At 46.7% G+C, this 16,161-nt stretch overlaps 1 protein-coding gene and 1 long non-coding RNA gene across 3 annotated transcripts in view; one reads left to right on the top strand and one right to left on the bottom strand.

Moving 5' to 3' along the window:
• Positions 1–16,161, top strand: part of TRPC7 (transient receptor potential cation channel subfamily C member 7) — a 123,242-nt gene that overhangs the window by 102,267 nt on the left and 4,814 nt on the right. The window contains exons 7-9 of the mRNA XM_067731820.1: positions 4,867–5,062; positions 10,230–10,451; positions 11,097–11,177. Coding sequence (XP_067587921.1) covers positions 4,867–5,062; positions 10,230–10,451; positions 11,097–11,177 — 499 coding nt within the window. The remainder of the gene's footprint in view (positions 1–4,866; positions 5,063–10,229; positions 10,452–11,096; positions 11,178–16,161) is intronic.
• Positions 7,919–16,161, bottom strand: part of LOC137221698 (uncharacterized) — a 31,044-nt gene continuing 22,801 nt past the window's right edge. For both annotated transcript variants that reach the window (XR_010942120.1, XR_010942121.1), the window contains 2 exons: positions 8,815–8,912; positions 7,919–8,431 (listed from right to left, as the gene is read on the bottom strand). This is a non-coding gene — a long non-coding RNA (uncharacterized lncRNA). The remainder of the gene's footprint in view (positions 8,432–8,814; positions 8,913–16,161) is intronic.

The following is a 16,161-nucleotide window of genomic DNA, read 5'->3' as shown; positions in this document are numbered from 1 at the left end:
TGCTACTTGCAGATTTGGGTAGGTAACCCTGAACTGAACTGTTTGGGGTGGGGGGCAGAGTTCCATGACACTGAGGGGAGGGCCTCATGGCACCCCAAAGCAGCAGCAATTTCCATAACAATTGCCCCAAACCCTCGCCTTGTTAATCCGTTTGTTCTCTGAGGCCCATACACAACTGCCTCTTCAGACAACCCGTTATTAAAGTGCTGTTATCCAGGCGAGACAGACCTGGTAGAGAACGGATTACCTCGCTCCTGCCGTCTGCATGATAAGTCAGCCCCAACCTTCCCACACACACACACCCCCCCACCGGGTAAGAGGAGGGTGAATCACGATCTATTCAACGTCACTCTCAGGCACTTTTCCCCTTTGACTTCATTAGGAGCAGTTCTTAGGCTAGGGTGGCCTATTGATGAAACCTCAGCCCCTTCCACTGCAAGCCAGAAGTCAAACAATCAAAGACAGCACAGGCTGGAGAAATCAGAAAGAGGATTTGCATGAAATCAAGGGTTGGTGATGATCCTTGCAGATAGGAAGGAAAACGGGCCTTGTTCAGAAAAGTCAGTATGCAGCTGAATTGTTAACTCCATTCAGCCCTGTGTGGAGGCACCCGAAGGTTGATGGGGTTGTATGTGTTCCTGGGTAGGGCAAGGCGACCAGAGCATCCTTGCCCACAGCCTTATAGCACTGGCTCACACCAGTGGGCTTGCTGTAGACTGGGACCTCCACAGAGATAAACAAGTTCTGTGCCCCCTGCATCCTGCTCTGTATGGTGCCTGGCACATAGCTGGAGTTCAGTGAATGTTTGGCAAATAAACACATGAATAAAAATAACAGGTACCATTTATTGGACTCTTACTATACACTTTAAATGGGTTGCTCCATTTAATCTTCACAGCAACTTAATAATAAGGTACTATTAGCCCTTTCATAGATAAGCAGACTGAGGCTCAAGCAGGTTTTGTAAGATGCCCAAGCTCACACAGCCGGTACATGATGGAGCTGGGATTTGAACCAGGTATGCACCTTTGCTTTCTTACTCCTCCGGCTATCTCTGTGAAGATTCCTGTGACTGACGCAATTGGAGGAATCTGTGGCAAACTTGGCAGAGAGCCAGAGTGGGTGGGAGGAGGATATGGAACGAGCAGCCAGCATCCCTATCAGTAAAGAACCTCAAATTTAGCCTAGAGACCAGCTATCTGACAATGGGGACTTTTTGTGAGACAAGTGGCTTCATGGTGAATATCATCTACGTCAACTGCAAGATACTTTCTTCTTGAAAGACAGTCCCAGACCTCTTCAGTGACTGGTCTTCTGCACCATGCCCTGTATCCCATAGCTCCTGAAAATTATGGGCGATGGCCGGTACATGACTCAGAGAGCATCATTACTTCACAAGACATTGGGGCTCGCTCCAGTGCCCAAGCTCTTGGGATGAGGAATGTACTACTCACTCCTCTCCAAGGCCAGCCTTCTCTCTAAGCATATATTATTATAGGTTTCCAAGGTCAACGTAACACAATGCAGTGAGGACACGTTTCACTTATTTCCCACTACATATTAAACCAGAAGACACCACAAACCTGACCTATCAAGTTACTTGTGGAGCTCTTGTCACCACAAAAAGCATCAAGTTTTCCTGAAAGATTTTGTCCTCCTTTTATTTTTCAACAAGGATGTCTATCATTTCATATTGATTTATAAGAGCTCTTTATGTAAGAAAGACATCATCCATTGTCATATGTGTTGCAAATACAAATCCTTTCCTCAGTCTTTTGCCTTATATGTTTACTTAATATGTTTTCAATATCTACAAGTAAAGTTTTACGTGAGCATATCTTTCAAACTTTCCCTCTGTAGTTTTGAAACGTCTCCCAGGCCAAGATTATATAACTACTAATATTTTACTCTGGCTTTGACTATGTAGTTTTTAAACATTAAATGCTTCAATTCCATTTAGAATTTATTTAGTTAGGTGGTTTGAGCTATGGATAAAATAGTGTATTGCTTACCACTTAGCCCAGCTAACTGGACATAAACTCAGCCCATAATATCCCCTCTGAGAAACAACAACAGCAAAAATAGTCTATTCAGTTAGTCCACTGAAAGTTCATGTCACGGGGTGTGAGTACAAATGAAAGTCCCAAGAGACCCCAAAAGTGAATCTAGCCGTTATGGATGATCCAAGACAATGAACCCAGCTTTTCCTTAAAGGAAGTCTTTGTTACTGCAACTCATTTTGCCCCATGATAAGAGGAAGCAAGGGCTATAGACACTCCCTAAAGAACATAGAAGAGTTTGTTAAAAAGGCATAGTTTGGCTAAGATCCCTTCCTGCCCAGCCTGATGCAGAGGATTATTGCTTTGGAGGGGGGTTACTTCCACTCAGGCAATCCCAGTGAGTCTGGGCCACTTGTAATTAGACTCTCTTGGAGGTCATGACCAAATACTAGTCCAGAGGTGAATCCTGAAGCTATAGAATAGAAATGAAACAGGTGTGAAGACTGTCTGACACCCAGACAACAAACTGAACAGATGAGCATTCCAAGCCTCGGGGGTGGAGGTGGGGTATTAGAGGAGGGGCAAAGGCATAGGTTTAGGGATCGGTAAATATTCTTCTTTTACTGGAACACATACTGCTTAGTGGGCTGGCTCTGTCCCCTCCAGATTATTAACACAGAATGCCTAAGGGAAGGCACCAGGGATAAATCAGAGCTTAGTAACAAAATTCACAGCAAGAAGCAAATGAGAACAAAACGCATGCCGAATCTAGGCCATCTTCCCTCATCAAAATGCAGAAGGTTTTCCCTGGATGTGTTCTAGAACTGCTTAGAATTGCTTGCTTCATTTATGTCAGCCAAAGGTTTGTGGGGTTCTCCAAGTTAAGAAAGGGAAAATGAATTTCTGTCAAATGTCCCTCAGTTGGATGTATTATCCACTTCTTAAGTTGTTCCTGGTAAGTACATTATCCTGCACCAGTACCTGTTTGCCCAGCCCCTCCCTTGGACAGCGTGTCCTCTGGTTTTCACCTGACCCTGCTAGGAAGGGACCAAGTGTCAGAGAAATCATGTCCTGCCATCTCCTTTCAGTTTTGATTTGGGGCTCATTCAGTGGTTTTAGATTCTCTCTGCCACTGTCCCCTTCCACTAGGGTGATAAATGAAAGATTGCTTCTTAATGGAAGGCAATACCTGCAGTGAATCATGCCCACAGGCTGAACGGCATCTTTTTCACACAAGATGGACGCTGCATCTCAAGTGAGGAAACAGTTTTGCCCCTTTCTCAGAATAGCATCAGGATCTGGAGCTCTAAAATAATAGCTCGATACCCAGTCTTTATTGCTAAACCCCTAACTAAATTCCTTCTTACTAAAACTAAGATAAATTAAATATTCCAAACTCACAGATTTAAAAGAAAACAAAAACAAATAATGACAACAAAAACTCAGTTCAGTGTTCAGTTTTCAGACTCTGAGATGCACAGGGAATGAGCAAACAGCTGGCTAGACACACACACACACACGTACACGCACACACTCACACACACATACACACACACATACTCTCACACACACAGGAGAGCTGAAAATTCATGCAAGTCAGTCTTGGACTTTTAGCCAAAGTGACAAGTACTAGTATTTTTGTACATCTTGTCAAATAAATACCAATCCTTAAAAAACGCTGATTTTTTTTCCTGAGATCTAGCTAATCCTGGCCATTTGTGGTAAGTGCTAAAAATCTGAAATGTTAAAGAGAAAAAAGAAAGTGCTTTCTCATAATAGGACCCAAACTCTGGATGCAAACTAAAAGACCTGCACTTAACCATTCAGATATTATCACACACAGGCATGTTCTAAACCACCCAACCAAAATCCAGCTTTCTAATTGAATTCTGTGTCACAAACCTGATATAGGGTCAGAGCCACAAAGTATAGACTGTGAGACGTGCTTGGGCCTTACTCTTAAAACCAGTGTATTTGGTGACTTGATAATCTCAAGTGTCAAAGAGCAGTGTCCTAAAAGCCAGCTCTTCCCTGGGCAGCCCTTACAGTACATGCAGTGTCTACCTTGAGTGAGCTGCAGGGTGAGGTTTGGGCAGTTACCTGGTGAATTTGATCAACATGGACACATCAGACTCATCACTCTCATTCCTGAAAATTCATCCCCAGTTTAGAGCACCCGATATATGTGGCTGGCCTCACTACCCAGAGCCAGGATGGTGGTAAAGCATAGTGGTTAGAAGGACCTGCTTTTGAAAACCTCTGACATGCCTGGATTTGCACCCACCTGCCAGCTGAGTGTTCCTGGGAAAGGCATGGAAGGCTCTGAGCGTCAGTACTTCCAGCTGTCAAATGGAGGGAATAAGCCAGCCCACCACAGAGGTGGTCACAGGGCTTAAGCACGCTGTCCTGTGTCAAATGCCCAGCAAGCCCCAGTCGCCAATGATGCTGGCTCCATTAGCGAACACCATCCTCTTCCCTCTCCTGTGGGGCTGGGTAGTCTGAGAAGAGACACTCAAGAGACTACTGAAGGAAGAGTGTGCTTTCTGAAGCTAATAACCTACAAGGACAAACATTTGCCCTGGTGGTTAATTTTAAATGTTTAAGTAATTGCAACAAGATAAAAACTGATGCTGCAGCCAAGGGTCCCAATAAAAGGGTTGAATGGAAAAGAAAGAGTCTACCCTTTACCATGTTCTTTCAAAGTCTTCTTAGAAACCTGAATATCTCATGACTTCAGAGTACAGATACCAGCTAGCAGCCCCAGCCCTACTCCAGGGTAACCACGGATGTCTGGGTAGTGGCAACTCTCCTGTGAGAAGTGTCAGCAGATGCAAACCTCCTGAGAGGACTGTCTGTTTCCTTGCAGGGTTGAAGAAAGCTTCAAAACCTTATTTTGGTCCATCTTTGGCTTGTCTGAAGTGATCTCGGTGGTGCTGAAATATGACCACAAATTCATCGAGAACATTGGCTATGTTCTCTACGGTGTTTATAATGTCACCATGGTGGTCGTGCTGCTCAACATGCTAATAGCCATGATCAACAACTCGTATCAGGAAATTGAGGTAAGACCAGTTAATTGAAAATGCTCTCTCTCCCTCGGTTTAATTTGCATCACTGTTTTCAGCAATGGGGTAATGATGTCAGAAGCTCATGTGTTATTAAATGTGAAGCCAGAACAGCAAACAACAGACATTTTCCTTGGATCGCTCCAAGAAGCACTTCCAGTTAACCTGCCATGACACACGGCAGGCACCATGCATGCAATGGCCCAATGAGGGCAGAAAGAAACAGGGTCACGAATCTTTCCTCTTTTACATGTGTCCCCTCAGGACAGCATGCAGGTGACCCATGGCAAATGGGAATGACTGTTTCTTCCACCCTACATTCACTTCTGCCTCTCCCGAGTTATTTATTAAGTACCTACTTAATAAAGCCAAGCCCGTGCTAGGCACTGGCGATACAGAGATAACCAAGACATGATCTCTGCCCTTGAAGAGATTCTCACTCAGTCCAGTGAGAGAGAACAGATACATCAATCAACAAATTACAGTGCAGTGGGGCCAGTGCACCCAGAGAAGTCCTAGAAGGTGTAGGAGGTGCAGAATAGAGAGAGTGCATGACGATGGGGGCGCCGAGGCTTGCAGAGGTGATACTTGAAGGCCGTTCAAAGCCTTGTTTTGCTAGACAGACAAAGGAGTCAAGACAGTATATCAGGAGGCAATTTACCAAAATCTAAAATGCACAAACCGTGAACTATTGATTACAGCCTTGTTTGGAACAGCAAGAAATGAAAAACAAACTACATGAGCATTACTAGGAATCTAGTTAAATAGATTATGATGGATCTGAACAGTGGGAAACTGTGCAGCTTTTAAAAAGGATGAGGACTTTCTCTATATTCTGATGTGGAAAGACCTCCAATTATAATGGTAAGTAGAGAAAAGGCAAGTTGCAGAACAATGTATATATTGTACTCTATGTAGAGAGGAAGAAAAAGGAACACGTATTCCTTTTTGATCATATAATCATTTGAAAAAGAAAACTAACCTGGAAGGGTGCACAAGAAGGGCACAGCAAGGGGCGCCTGTTGAGAGGTAGGGGTTAGAGGTCATGGTGGGTTTACAGGCTTTCTCTTTATACGCTCTGATGCTTAGAAATCATGTCATTGTTCTACCTATTAAAAGTCAAATAAATAAATGCAACATTAAAACAAAATAAAATGCACTGACCCTTTGACTCAGCAAATCCGTGCAGACATATGATTTTACATAGATGTTCATTACAAGAAAAACTTGGAAATAGCCCATCAATATAGGAATATTTAAATAAACTGATATAGCACAGACTTTAAAATACTGTTTATAAACATTGAGAAAGACCTTTCTGTGCTGACAGAGCAAATCTCTATGATATTGTTAAGTGAAAAAATGCAAGCTGTAGAAAAATATCCATAGGCAAGTCTCACGTACGTAATAATACAAATGTGCAGACACAGAAAGCAAAGGTAGAAATAGGGTATCCTCTGGGGAGGGGAGTGAAACAAGAAAGGAGATTTGAAAGGACTTTCGCGTTTGCTTGGTATACCTCTGTACTTAAGTCTTTTATAAGAAACAATTATCTGTGTATAGAAAAAAATTAAGACTTCCATGTATTTGTTTGCTAGGGCTCCCACAACAAAATATCACAGACTGGGTGGCTTAAATAACAAAAAGGTATTTTCTCACAGTTCTGGAACCTAGAAGTCCAAGATCAAGGTACCGGCAGGACTGGTTTCTTCTGAGGCCTCTCTCCTTGGCTTGCCGATGACTGTCTTCTTGCTGTGTCCTCACAGGGCCTCTCCTCTGTGTATCTCTTCCTGTCCTTATGATGACACCAGTCATATTGGATTAGGGCCCCACCCTTACAGCCTCGTTTAACCTTAATTACCTCTTTAAAGGCCCTCTCTCCAAATATAATCACACTCTAAGATACTTGTGGTCAGGGCTTCAACATATGAATTTTAGGGGAAAGCTTTGGTCCATAAAATCCCTCCAAAAGAGTATTCTAAACCGTAGGAACAGCATGTGCCAAGGCAGGGAGGGATAAAACAATGTGGTATACTCAGCACTGCGCTGCAAGAGTGTAGGCTGAGCAAGAAAAAGAGGTAAGAGGAGAAAGGAAGAGGTGAGCCAGCGTGCAGCCTTAGTCTTAGCCCCCAGCCCCACCACCCTGCCACCCCGCCACCTACAGGAGAACGCAGCACTGTGTCAGCAGACAAACAACATATATATATATATACATATATATATATTTAAGTGTTTTACAGACTTGGTCACCTATGTGAATACTGAGCTGTTGCTAACTAACCCTCCCTGCCCTCCTGGGCCTCAGCTTCCCCACATGTAAGAGAAACCAGATGGTCCCCGGAATACATGGGTTTCTGGAGCACTCGCCCCAGATGTTCTGCCCCATCCTATCGAGCACACTGTGCGTTGGTCCAAATGAACATAACATGGGAAGTCACGTGATTAGCATGAGTGATGCCCACTAGTTTGGGGCAGGAGTGAGCAAGCCCACGGCTTATGACGTCAAGTTATCCACCACAGGGCGGTGACAGGTGACAGAGAGAGCCCACTGCAGCCCACTGGGCGCTGGGCTTCTCCTTGTCTGGTGAGAGCAAATGTCCCCACCGTCTCACTGGTGATTCGTGTACAAGGACCCTAAGATCGGCTGCCGGGACGTGCCTAGTGTTCATGGTCATGATGAACCTTAATGAAGCACGTATTTGTAAGTTCTTACAGGAGAACACTTATTTATTCAACAGATCTTGAGCACCTACATCCGAATCCATGGACCTGCCTGCCTCTGTGCCCGCCACGCCCCCCCTCCCCCCCGCCCCCGCCATTGTCCTCCTGTAGGCAGACGGCCTTCTCCCCCTGAGCAGCCCCAGCCATGCGCCCTGGCCCCCTACCCTCTCTCCTCCTCGGGATCAGCCACTGCACATTAGCCCTCCCCACCTACATCCTCACCCTCTCCCCCTCTCTAGCTAATCCTGCCTGTCAGCATTTAAATGCATCTCTTGATCTTTTTTTTTAATAAATGTATTTATTTATTTATGGCTGCATTGGGTCTTCGTTGCTGTGCGCGGGCTTTCTCTAGTTGCGGCGAGCGGGGGTGGGGCTACTCTGTTGCGGTGCGCAGGCTTCTCATTGCGGTGGCTTCTCTTGTTGGGGAGCACGGGCTCTAGGCGCACGGGCTTCAGTAGTTATGGCATGGGAGCTCAGTAGTTGTGGCTCACGGGCCCTAGAGCACAGGCTCAGTAGTTGTGGCACACGGGCTTAGTTGCTCCGCGGCATGTGGGATCTTCCCAGGCCAGGGCTCAAACCAGTATCCCCTGCATTGGCAGGTGGATTCTTGACCACTGTGCCACCAGGGAAGTCCCATCTCTTGATCTTTAAAAAAAAAAAAAGTAACTACAAACAATCCTCCCTCCATTTCACTTTCCAGCTCTGAACCTCTATGTCTCCTGCTCTTTACTGCCTACGAAGAGTTGTTTACATTTCTCACTGCCTCTCCACTAATTAACCGCTACTCTTCTCCACCCCAGCCCACCCGCACTTGACCTGGTTGAGAACTACTCACCCCTTGGATCTCAGCTCAAATGCTAGCCCTCAGGGCAGCCTTCCCTGACCCCAGGGGCAGGACCCCCAGCACCCAGTGCCTCCCCCAGCTCTTAGCCCAGCTCTAGATACAAAGAGCTGATGAGTTAACATACTCGTGTCATTGGCCAGGCTGCATGTCCCAGGAGGGCAGGATTGCCATCCCCAGTACCTACCTCGCACAGGCCAGGCACACAGTAGGTGAGCGCTAGGTGGGCACACAGTAGGAGGTTTGCTGAATGACTGAAGGTTGAACATCAGGCAATGTATTAAGCTATGGAGATACAAATAATACTTACTGAGGGTTTACTAAGTATCTGACATTGTTTTTCCCGCATTAACTTCTTTAACTCCCACAAGAGCCTATGAGGTAGGTATTATTATCCTCATTTTACAGGTGAGGAAACTGAGGCTCAGAGCAGCTAAGTCACCTGCCATGGTTACACAGCTAGTAAGGAACAGAGGCAGGGTTTGAACCCAGCCAGCCTTCGGAGCCTGTGCTCTCTCCAGTGCATCACCCTTCCTCTCAGGTCGGCAGTCCCTCCCACACCTCTCTGCTGTACAGCCGAGACCAGGAACAACCCCAGTCCTCACAAAGCTTCCAGTCTAAACGACCTGTATAGCATGTCCCCATAGAGCAGGCCAGGTGCTGAGGGGGTCTCAGTAAAAACAAGCCTGCTGGTAATGACCTTATACTCTCCTGGCACATCCCAGCAGCCTCATGTGGGCCCCTGCTGGGCTCACAACCCTTTGAAGTGTAGCTCAGGCCCGTGTGGAGAAAAGCCCACTGCCCACAGCACACATATGCAGTGCCGACCTCAGGGCTGCGGGAAGCAGGCTATCACCATGAGCAGAGGAGCGAGCCCAAGACCACTGCCTACATCACACAGCTAGTAGGGGTCTAGCTGATTCCAAACCCCACGCCTCTTTCCTGGCCTCAGACTACCCTCCTAGGACAGGGGCCCAAGGCGCCTCCCTACAGAAAACACACACCTGCTACCTCTCAGGGGGGCCCACTCAGCGTTTCTGGCATTGCCGCCAACTCAGAAGTAACAGATCTGGGCTTTAAATCTACCACCACCACCACCAGGGAAGAGGGCATGGCCAGACGACCTGCTGCCAGCTCATCAGGTTTGCTCCCCTTGAATGACATACACTAGACCTCGTAACATCGTTTGACAGCACTCTGACCCATGAGAAATACACTTTCTAATAGGAAACACATGATGGTGTCTGACATGGTAGCCACGAGCCACACGTACTGAGCACTCGAAATGTGGCCAGTCCAAATTGAGATGTGCTATGAGTGTGGAATACATGCCAATTTCGAGGGCTTGGTATGCCAAGGAAATCTGAGCTATCTCATAAATAATTTTTATAAAGATTACATGTTGAAATGATAACATTTTGGATCTATCAGATTAAATAAAAAAAATCACTGATATTAATTTCACTTGTTTCATTTTACTTTTTATAATGTGGCTCTGAGAACATTTAAATGCCCTTGTGTGGTTCTCCTTTGCGGCTGACGTTATGTGCTGTTGGATAGCACTGCCTCTGATGGTGTGCTGTTATTTTCCTTGCCTCACAGGAGGATGCAGATGTGGAGTGGAAGTTTGCCCGAGCAAAGCTCTGGCTGTCTTATTTTGATGAAGGAAGAACTCTACCTGCTCCTTTTAATCTAGTGCCAAGTCCTAAATCATTTTATTATCTCATAATGAGAATCAAGATGTGCCTCATAAAACTCTGCAAATCTAAGGCCAAAAGCTGTGAAAATGACCTTGAAATGGGCATGCTGAATTCTAAATTCAGGGTAGGTAGCGTGGGACTTATGGGGCTAGAGAGGCAGCAGGAGGGGGAGGGGGAGCTGTGTGTTTGATTCAGATGGTGCCCCTGATACAAAGGAAGTCAGGAGCCCGGAGGGACCCCGTGCTTTCCAGAATCAGCCAGCGCGTCAGCAAAGCTGCAGCCCCAGCAGGGGCAGCCGGCCGGCCGCAGTGCCCCTCCTCCTGCGGGCCGAGCCGGGACCCCACTGAGGGACTCCTTAGTGGACTGGGAAGCAGATTAGCTCTTCCCAGAAAGTATCTGGATCATGATGACTGGGAAGAAAGGTTCCCTGCCCATTATCTCCCGCTCCTGGAGATTCTCAATTATTAGCAAATTAAAATCTCTGGGGAGTCTTGGAGGAAGGACACCCACATCACTTTAACTGAGTGCTTTCCAAACAAAGCTGACCAAACAGTGATTTGTAACCCACTGACATCCTACAGAACTAGAGGCCCCAGGAACACGTTCTAGAAAGCCAAGCAGCAGTGGGTATAGTGACCTCCTGAGGGTCCTCATTTTAGAGACAGCCCCGTATGCAGGTCCTCTTCGAGTCCTAGCATGTATGTATGTACAATCGTGTATCATGGATTATGTGTTATATATTATGTATTTTCTATTTTTTTTTTCCCAGAAGACTCGCTATCAGGCTGGCATGAGGAATTCTGAAAACCTGACAGCAAATAACACTTACAGCAAGCCCACCAGATATCAGGTAACCACCCCTTTCCCAGGTATGGGCAGAAGCGGACTCCGTTCAGACATCAATTAAGTCACATGGCTGTGTCACTCCCCCCAGAACACAGCTTCATTCCTTCCTTCATTCGACAAATATTTATTGAATGCCTACTGTATGCCAGGCACCATGCTGCTTCCTGGGGATACAGACATGGTTCCTATCTTACTGGCACTTCCAGTCCATAGAGGGAGAGATACAATGAGCAAGTAAACGCACAAATAAATATGTAACTTCAAATTGATAAAAGTGCCAAGAAGAAAACAATCAGATGTTAAAATCGAGAAAAATAGGGAGCCCCTGCTTAGATATGGCTCTCAGAGGATGTATCTTCAAGGAGAGGACAGTTAGCTAAAACCTCAGAGATGAGAAGGAGGCAGCCACGTGGGGCCTTCCAGGCAGAGGAAGAGCAGCAACAAAAGCTAGAGGGGAGAAGCTTGGTGGGTCCACAGCAGCTAGAGCTCTGAGTAGGGGAGAGGGGAGGGCGATGAGGTCAGAGTCCAAATCAGGGGCCTGGAGCAAGGTCAGGAGGTGGATTTCACTCTGATGTACCCAGGAAGGCAGTGGGAGGAGTTTAACTTGGGGGAGGGAGAAGATGATAAAATTGTATTTATGCTTTAAGAAGACTACCTAACTGCTATAATGAGAAGAGACCAGTGAGGACGAGAGTGGAAGCAGGGAGACCAGTGAGGAGGATGTGACAGTCACCCAGGTACAAGGAATGGCGACTTGGAGTGTGAGAAGGGTGAGGGAGAAAGACTGACTAACTCAATATACTGACTGACTCAATATATATTTATATATTTATAAATAAATATACGTTTGGGATGCATGGCCAAAGGGATGTGATGCAAACCAGCGGGCACTGGGTAGGGAGAGGCAGGCATGCAGGATGGCTCCCAGGGATCTGTCTTAAGCAACCAGGTGGACATTGATGTTTCCGGTAAGCACCTGACCTTAGACTGCCCGCAGGCAAAGTCTGTTGTTATAAAAATTAGGAGAACTTATGTGTGTACAGATCTTGCTTTGCTTTTGGAAATTAATGCAAAATCTCTGTATCCGTTTGCATCAGCCAGTGATAAATGGTTATTACAGGTTATTGATTATAAAAGTGCAGGCCATTCTTTTCTTGCTTGCCCACTCCCAATGACCAGCAGTTTTACCCATGCTGACCATCTCCTATCAGATGTAAATCTGAAGCTGTCCTGAGTGCTCCTTCAGGCCAAGGTGATATGACCCTGGTGCCACTATCGCCGAGGGAGCCATTACAGACTTAGCATCTTCCAGACACAGGTCTCTAATTGAATCTCCATCCATATTTCAGAAGCCAGCTGTGCAGTTCGGAGGAGTTAAGTGTACAATTAAGAAACAGCTCATCCCTCATAGTACTTATAGTTTTAACAGATGACATGGGCTAAAAATTGGCAAAGGGCAAGTCTTGTCTTTAATTGTGCACAAAATTGGACCTGACCAGTTTGATCTGCTTTGATTTATTTTACAGGACCAAATCCTTTGGTCAGGGGAAGGATTTTTATTTCTTAGCTTCTCGGAGAGAAGTAGAGATTATCTGTGCCACAGAAAAGATAGAAAACCCTAGCAGGGGCTTCCCTGGTGGCTCAGTGGTTAAGAATCCGCCTGCCAATGCAGGGGACACAGGTTTGAGCCCTGGCCCGGGGAAGATCCCACACGCCGCGGAGCAACTAAGCCCGTGCGCCACAACTACTGAGCCTGTGCTCTAGAGCCCGCGAGCCACAACTACTGAGCCCATGTGCCACAACTACGGAAGCCCGCGCGCCTAGAGCCCGTGCTCCCCAACAAGAGAAGCCACCGCAATGAGAAGCCTGCACGCCGCAACTAGAGAAAGCCCACGTGCCGCAATGAAGACCCAATGTAGCCAAAAATAAAATAAATAAAATAAATTATTTAAAAAAAAGAAAAGAAGAGAAAAGAAAACCCTAATGGATTAGGGCCAGATCTCTCCTGGGTTTTGAGCAGAATCAGCAGCTGATATCAAGGAAGGCAGCTGATGTGGTGAGTGTCTATACCCAGGATGAATCCCTTATGAACGAGGCCCTGTTCCACAGCAGTCTTGAACAATCCCATTTCTGTCTTTCATCATCACTGGCTGAGTCCCTGCAGCCTTCAGTCTCCCGGAGAGCTTCCTGCTATGATTACACAGATTAGCCGGTTTGCAGCTTCAGGCTACTGATGGCCTGGGAAAGCAGGCTCACCCTGTATTTTGTGAATCCAGCAAGAAAAGCCTCGGGCGACTTATTCAAATCGTTATCACCAGAAAGAAGACAGAAAAACTGGGCCAGTGGGCGTCAGAGGGAGAGGGCTGAGAGGACAGTGGATGGAGCAGAAAGCATCTTGCATTTGTACATTGGCACCTTGCTCAGTCCTTCAAGGTCAAGTCTGGGCATCTTCCTGAGCTATCATCTGCTCAAATAGGAGTAAACGTTGAGTTGACACAGACAGGCAGCTGGATCAGACTAGACACTAGGGCATGTGAGAGAGGCAGGGTCTGTAACCCCCACTGAACAGATGAGGGAATTCAGGCTTCGTGGCAAAGGTCACACGGATGGTAGAAGTGAGATCTGTCTGACTCAGAAGGGCACCCCTCTTGCACCCCATCACGCTGCCAGGGCACTGGCCCCTTACTCCTCTTCACAGTGTCAGAACCTGCCCTGTCTGTGTCTGACAGGCCCTGGGAAGAGCTCTATCTGAGCCTGTGGGGAGGAAGCTAGGAACGGAGGGTGCTTTTGCTATCACGGGGCAGCAACCGGTACAGAACGAAGGATTTGGGCAGGGATCTAAAAATGGCTCAACCGATTTCTTGGGCCCACTGGTGGCCTTCCACGCTGTATTGCTTTCCTCTCAAAGCAACTTCCAAAAGTGCCAAGAATGTGAGGAACCCAGTTCACGCCCTCTTTCTTACCATCCAGGCTGCACCCACAGCCTTCAACTCTCAGAGCCCGTATGCTGTCAGCCTCTCACTATCGAGGTTCTGAGACACTCTGCAGCAATCCCGATAACATAAAAGCCCCGCCGTTGATATGTGTATAGTTGTTAAGCTTGTTTCCTTTGTGTCTCTAGTGCATCTGCTTGACTGCTCACCCTTAGCAGGTTGGGTGTTTATTTTAAGCTTGTCATTCCTTCAACTTTTTAGGGCTCTCTGTTACAAGGGGAGGCAGTTCCTGCAAACTCCAGAGGCTCTCTGTGCTTTGCTTTTCTTAGGCTTCCAGGGGTCTGAATTGTCATTTTTCACAAAATTGCTTCCTTGCTTTTGTAATTTTTTTTTTCCAATCTGGGCTCTGTGGACATGAGACCAAACAATGGAACAAAACCATGATACCAGCAAAATGGCCAAAGTGTGCTTCCTATCAAAGCTACCCTTGACCTGTTCCAAGACATCTGGCATGTCCACCTGTTGGGGTGTGTACAGACTTCATATACTCAGTCTCTGAGGATACATTTCATTCATGGGCAAAGCAGACGAGCTGCATCACAAATGCATCGTAGAATCTAGGCACAGTCCATCACTGAAAACAGCCCCAACTTTTATGATGCAATCCCTTCCCCAAAGCCCAGTGGGGAGTCCTCTTTTTTGCCTTCTAGATGACCTTTTCTGTAGAGATTAAAGCCAACAGGATAGCCAGCTTGCCAGTGCTGATTTCTTCCATTCTGGGGTCTGATAAACCCCAGTTTAACAGATGACTTGTCCTGTGATCCCTTTTGTCCATTCTCTTCCAAATGTTCCTCAATTTCTCTGTTCCTAGGTGGCAGCATTGCCTTCCTCGGGATGCTCCTTTGTTTGCCATGTTCAGCATGTGTATTCTCTTCCTTGTCTCTGTCTTCAGCTGCCCTGGCTGCACAGAGCGGTCCCTTCCATTCCCTCCTCACCAGCAGCAGCCAGAGGCCACCTGGCTCTCGGAGTCTGGGCAGAGCAACTGTGTGCCTCCCTCCCTGGATGTGGGTCTCGGTGTCACAACCATTCTTACCCATCGGGTACCTCAGTATTAGTTATTTTTCCTGAGTAAGATCACTGAATATTCTCATCTCCAGTACTTGCTAAATGCCTCAGGGCAAAGTGGGCCAAGTTGGCACTGACGAGGGCATGTTAATTTGGGAAAAGTTTATTATCTCCACGAAGTGAAAACTCTGTGGAAGATGGCCAGGAAGGGTCGCAAACTCATCACAAAGGACCATGCTTTTCCTCCACATAGTGAAGTAGGGGAGGCTTTTGATGTCCATCTTTTCTGCAAACAGAGATCCTCTGTAGCGTCCACGTTAAGAGAACTTTGGTCATTTTCTAACCATTTCAGACTTGCTGGGGACGAGACTGGCATCTTGCTCCCACAGATCCCAAGTGGTCTAACATGCATATGCCAGAGGGGAGGCTAGGTCATCATCAGAGCATGAAGTCTCTAAGCAACCAACAGGTGGTCACACTGTTCTCGCTTAAGGTACATGTCACTCCTGGGCTGCGGAGGAAGGTTAGAGGGTCCCTGCATGTCTGCTGTGCTCATGCGATTCTGCTTCCACATTAAACCTCTAAAATCCTAATCCTAATCCTAATCCTAAAAGCAAACCCTTGCTGCTCTCCCCTTGGAGCTGCAGATCTGCAGAAACCACAGCTCAGATCAAGCATGCCAGGGTTCAAGAGCAAGCCTCGGGCATTTAGGACAATGACATACCAGTGACCCTCTTCTGCGGGCTAGCAATCCATCCTCTGAAATCTAGCTGAGGCTTCTTCTTGCATAAAAGACCTTGTGCTTTGTAAAGGACAGACTGGTACCCAGAAGTAGTCCAAGCCCCCTGTGACCAACAGGAGCCAGTTTCCTGCATCTCACCTCCAAAACCATCGTGCACTTAACCTTTTTCTGAAGCTTGGACGAAGCCCCAGCTTTGGTTTCCATTTTGGTTAAATCCCAGATCTGCCACTTTCTGGCTGTGTGACCCT

This window comes from Pseudorca crassidens, chromosome 3 (assembly GCF_039906515.1).
Source record: "Pseudorca crassidens isolate mPseCra1 chromosome 3, mPseCra1.hap1, whole genome shotgun sequence".
Taxonomy (NCBI): Eukaryota; Metazoa; Chordata; class Mammalia; order Artiodactyla; family Delphinidae; genus Pseudorca; species Pseudorca crassidens.
The sequence above is the reverse complement of the archived record's forward strand: the minus strand, read 5'-3'. Positions and strand labels throughout refer to the sequence as shown.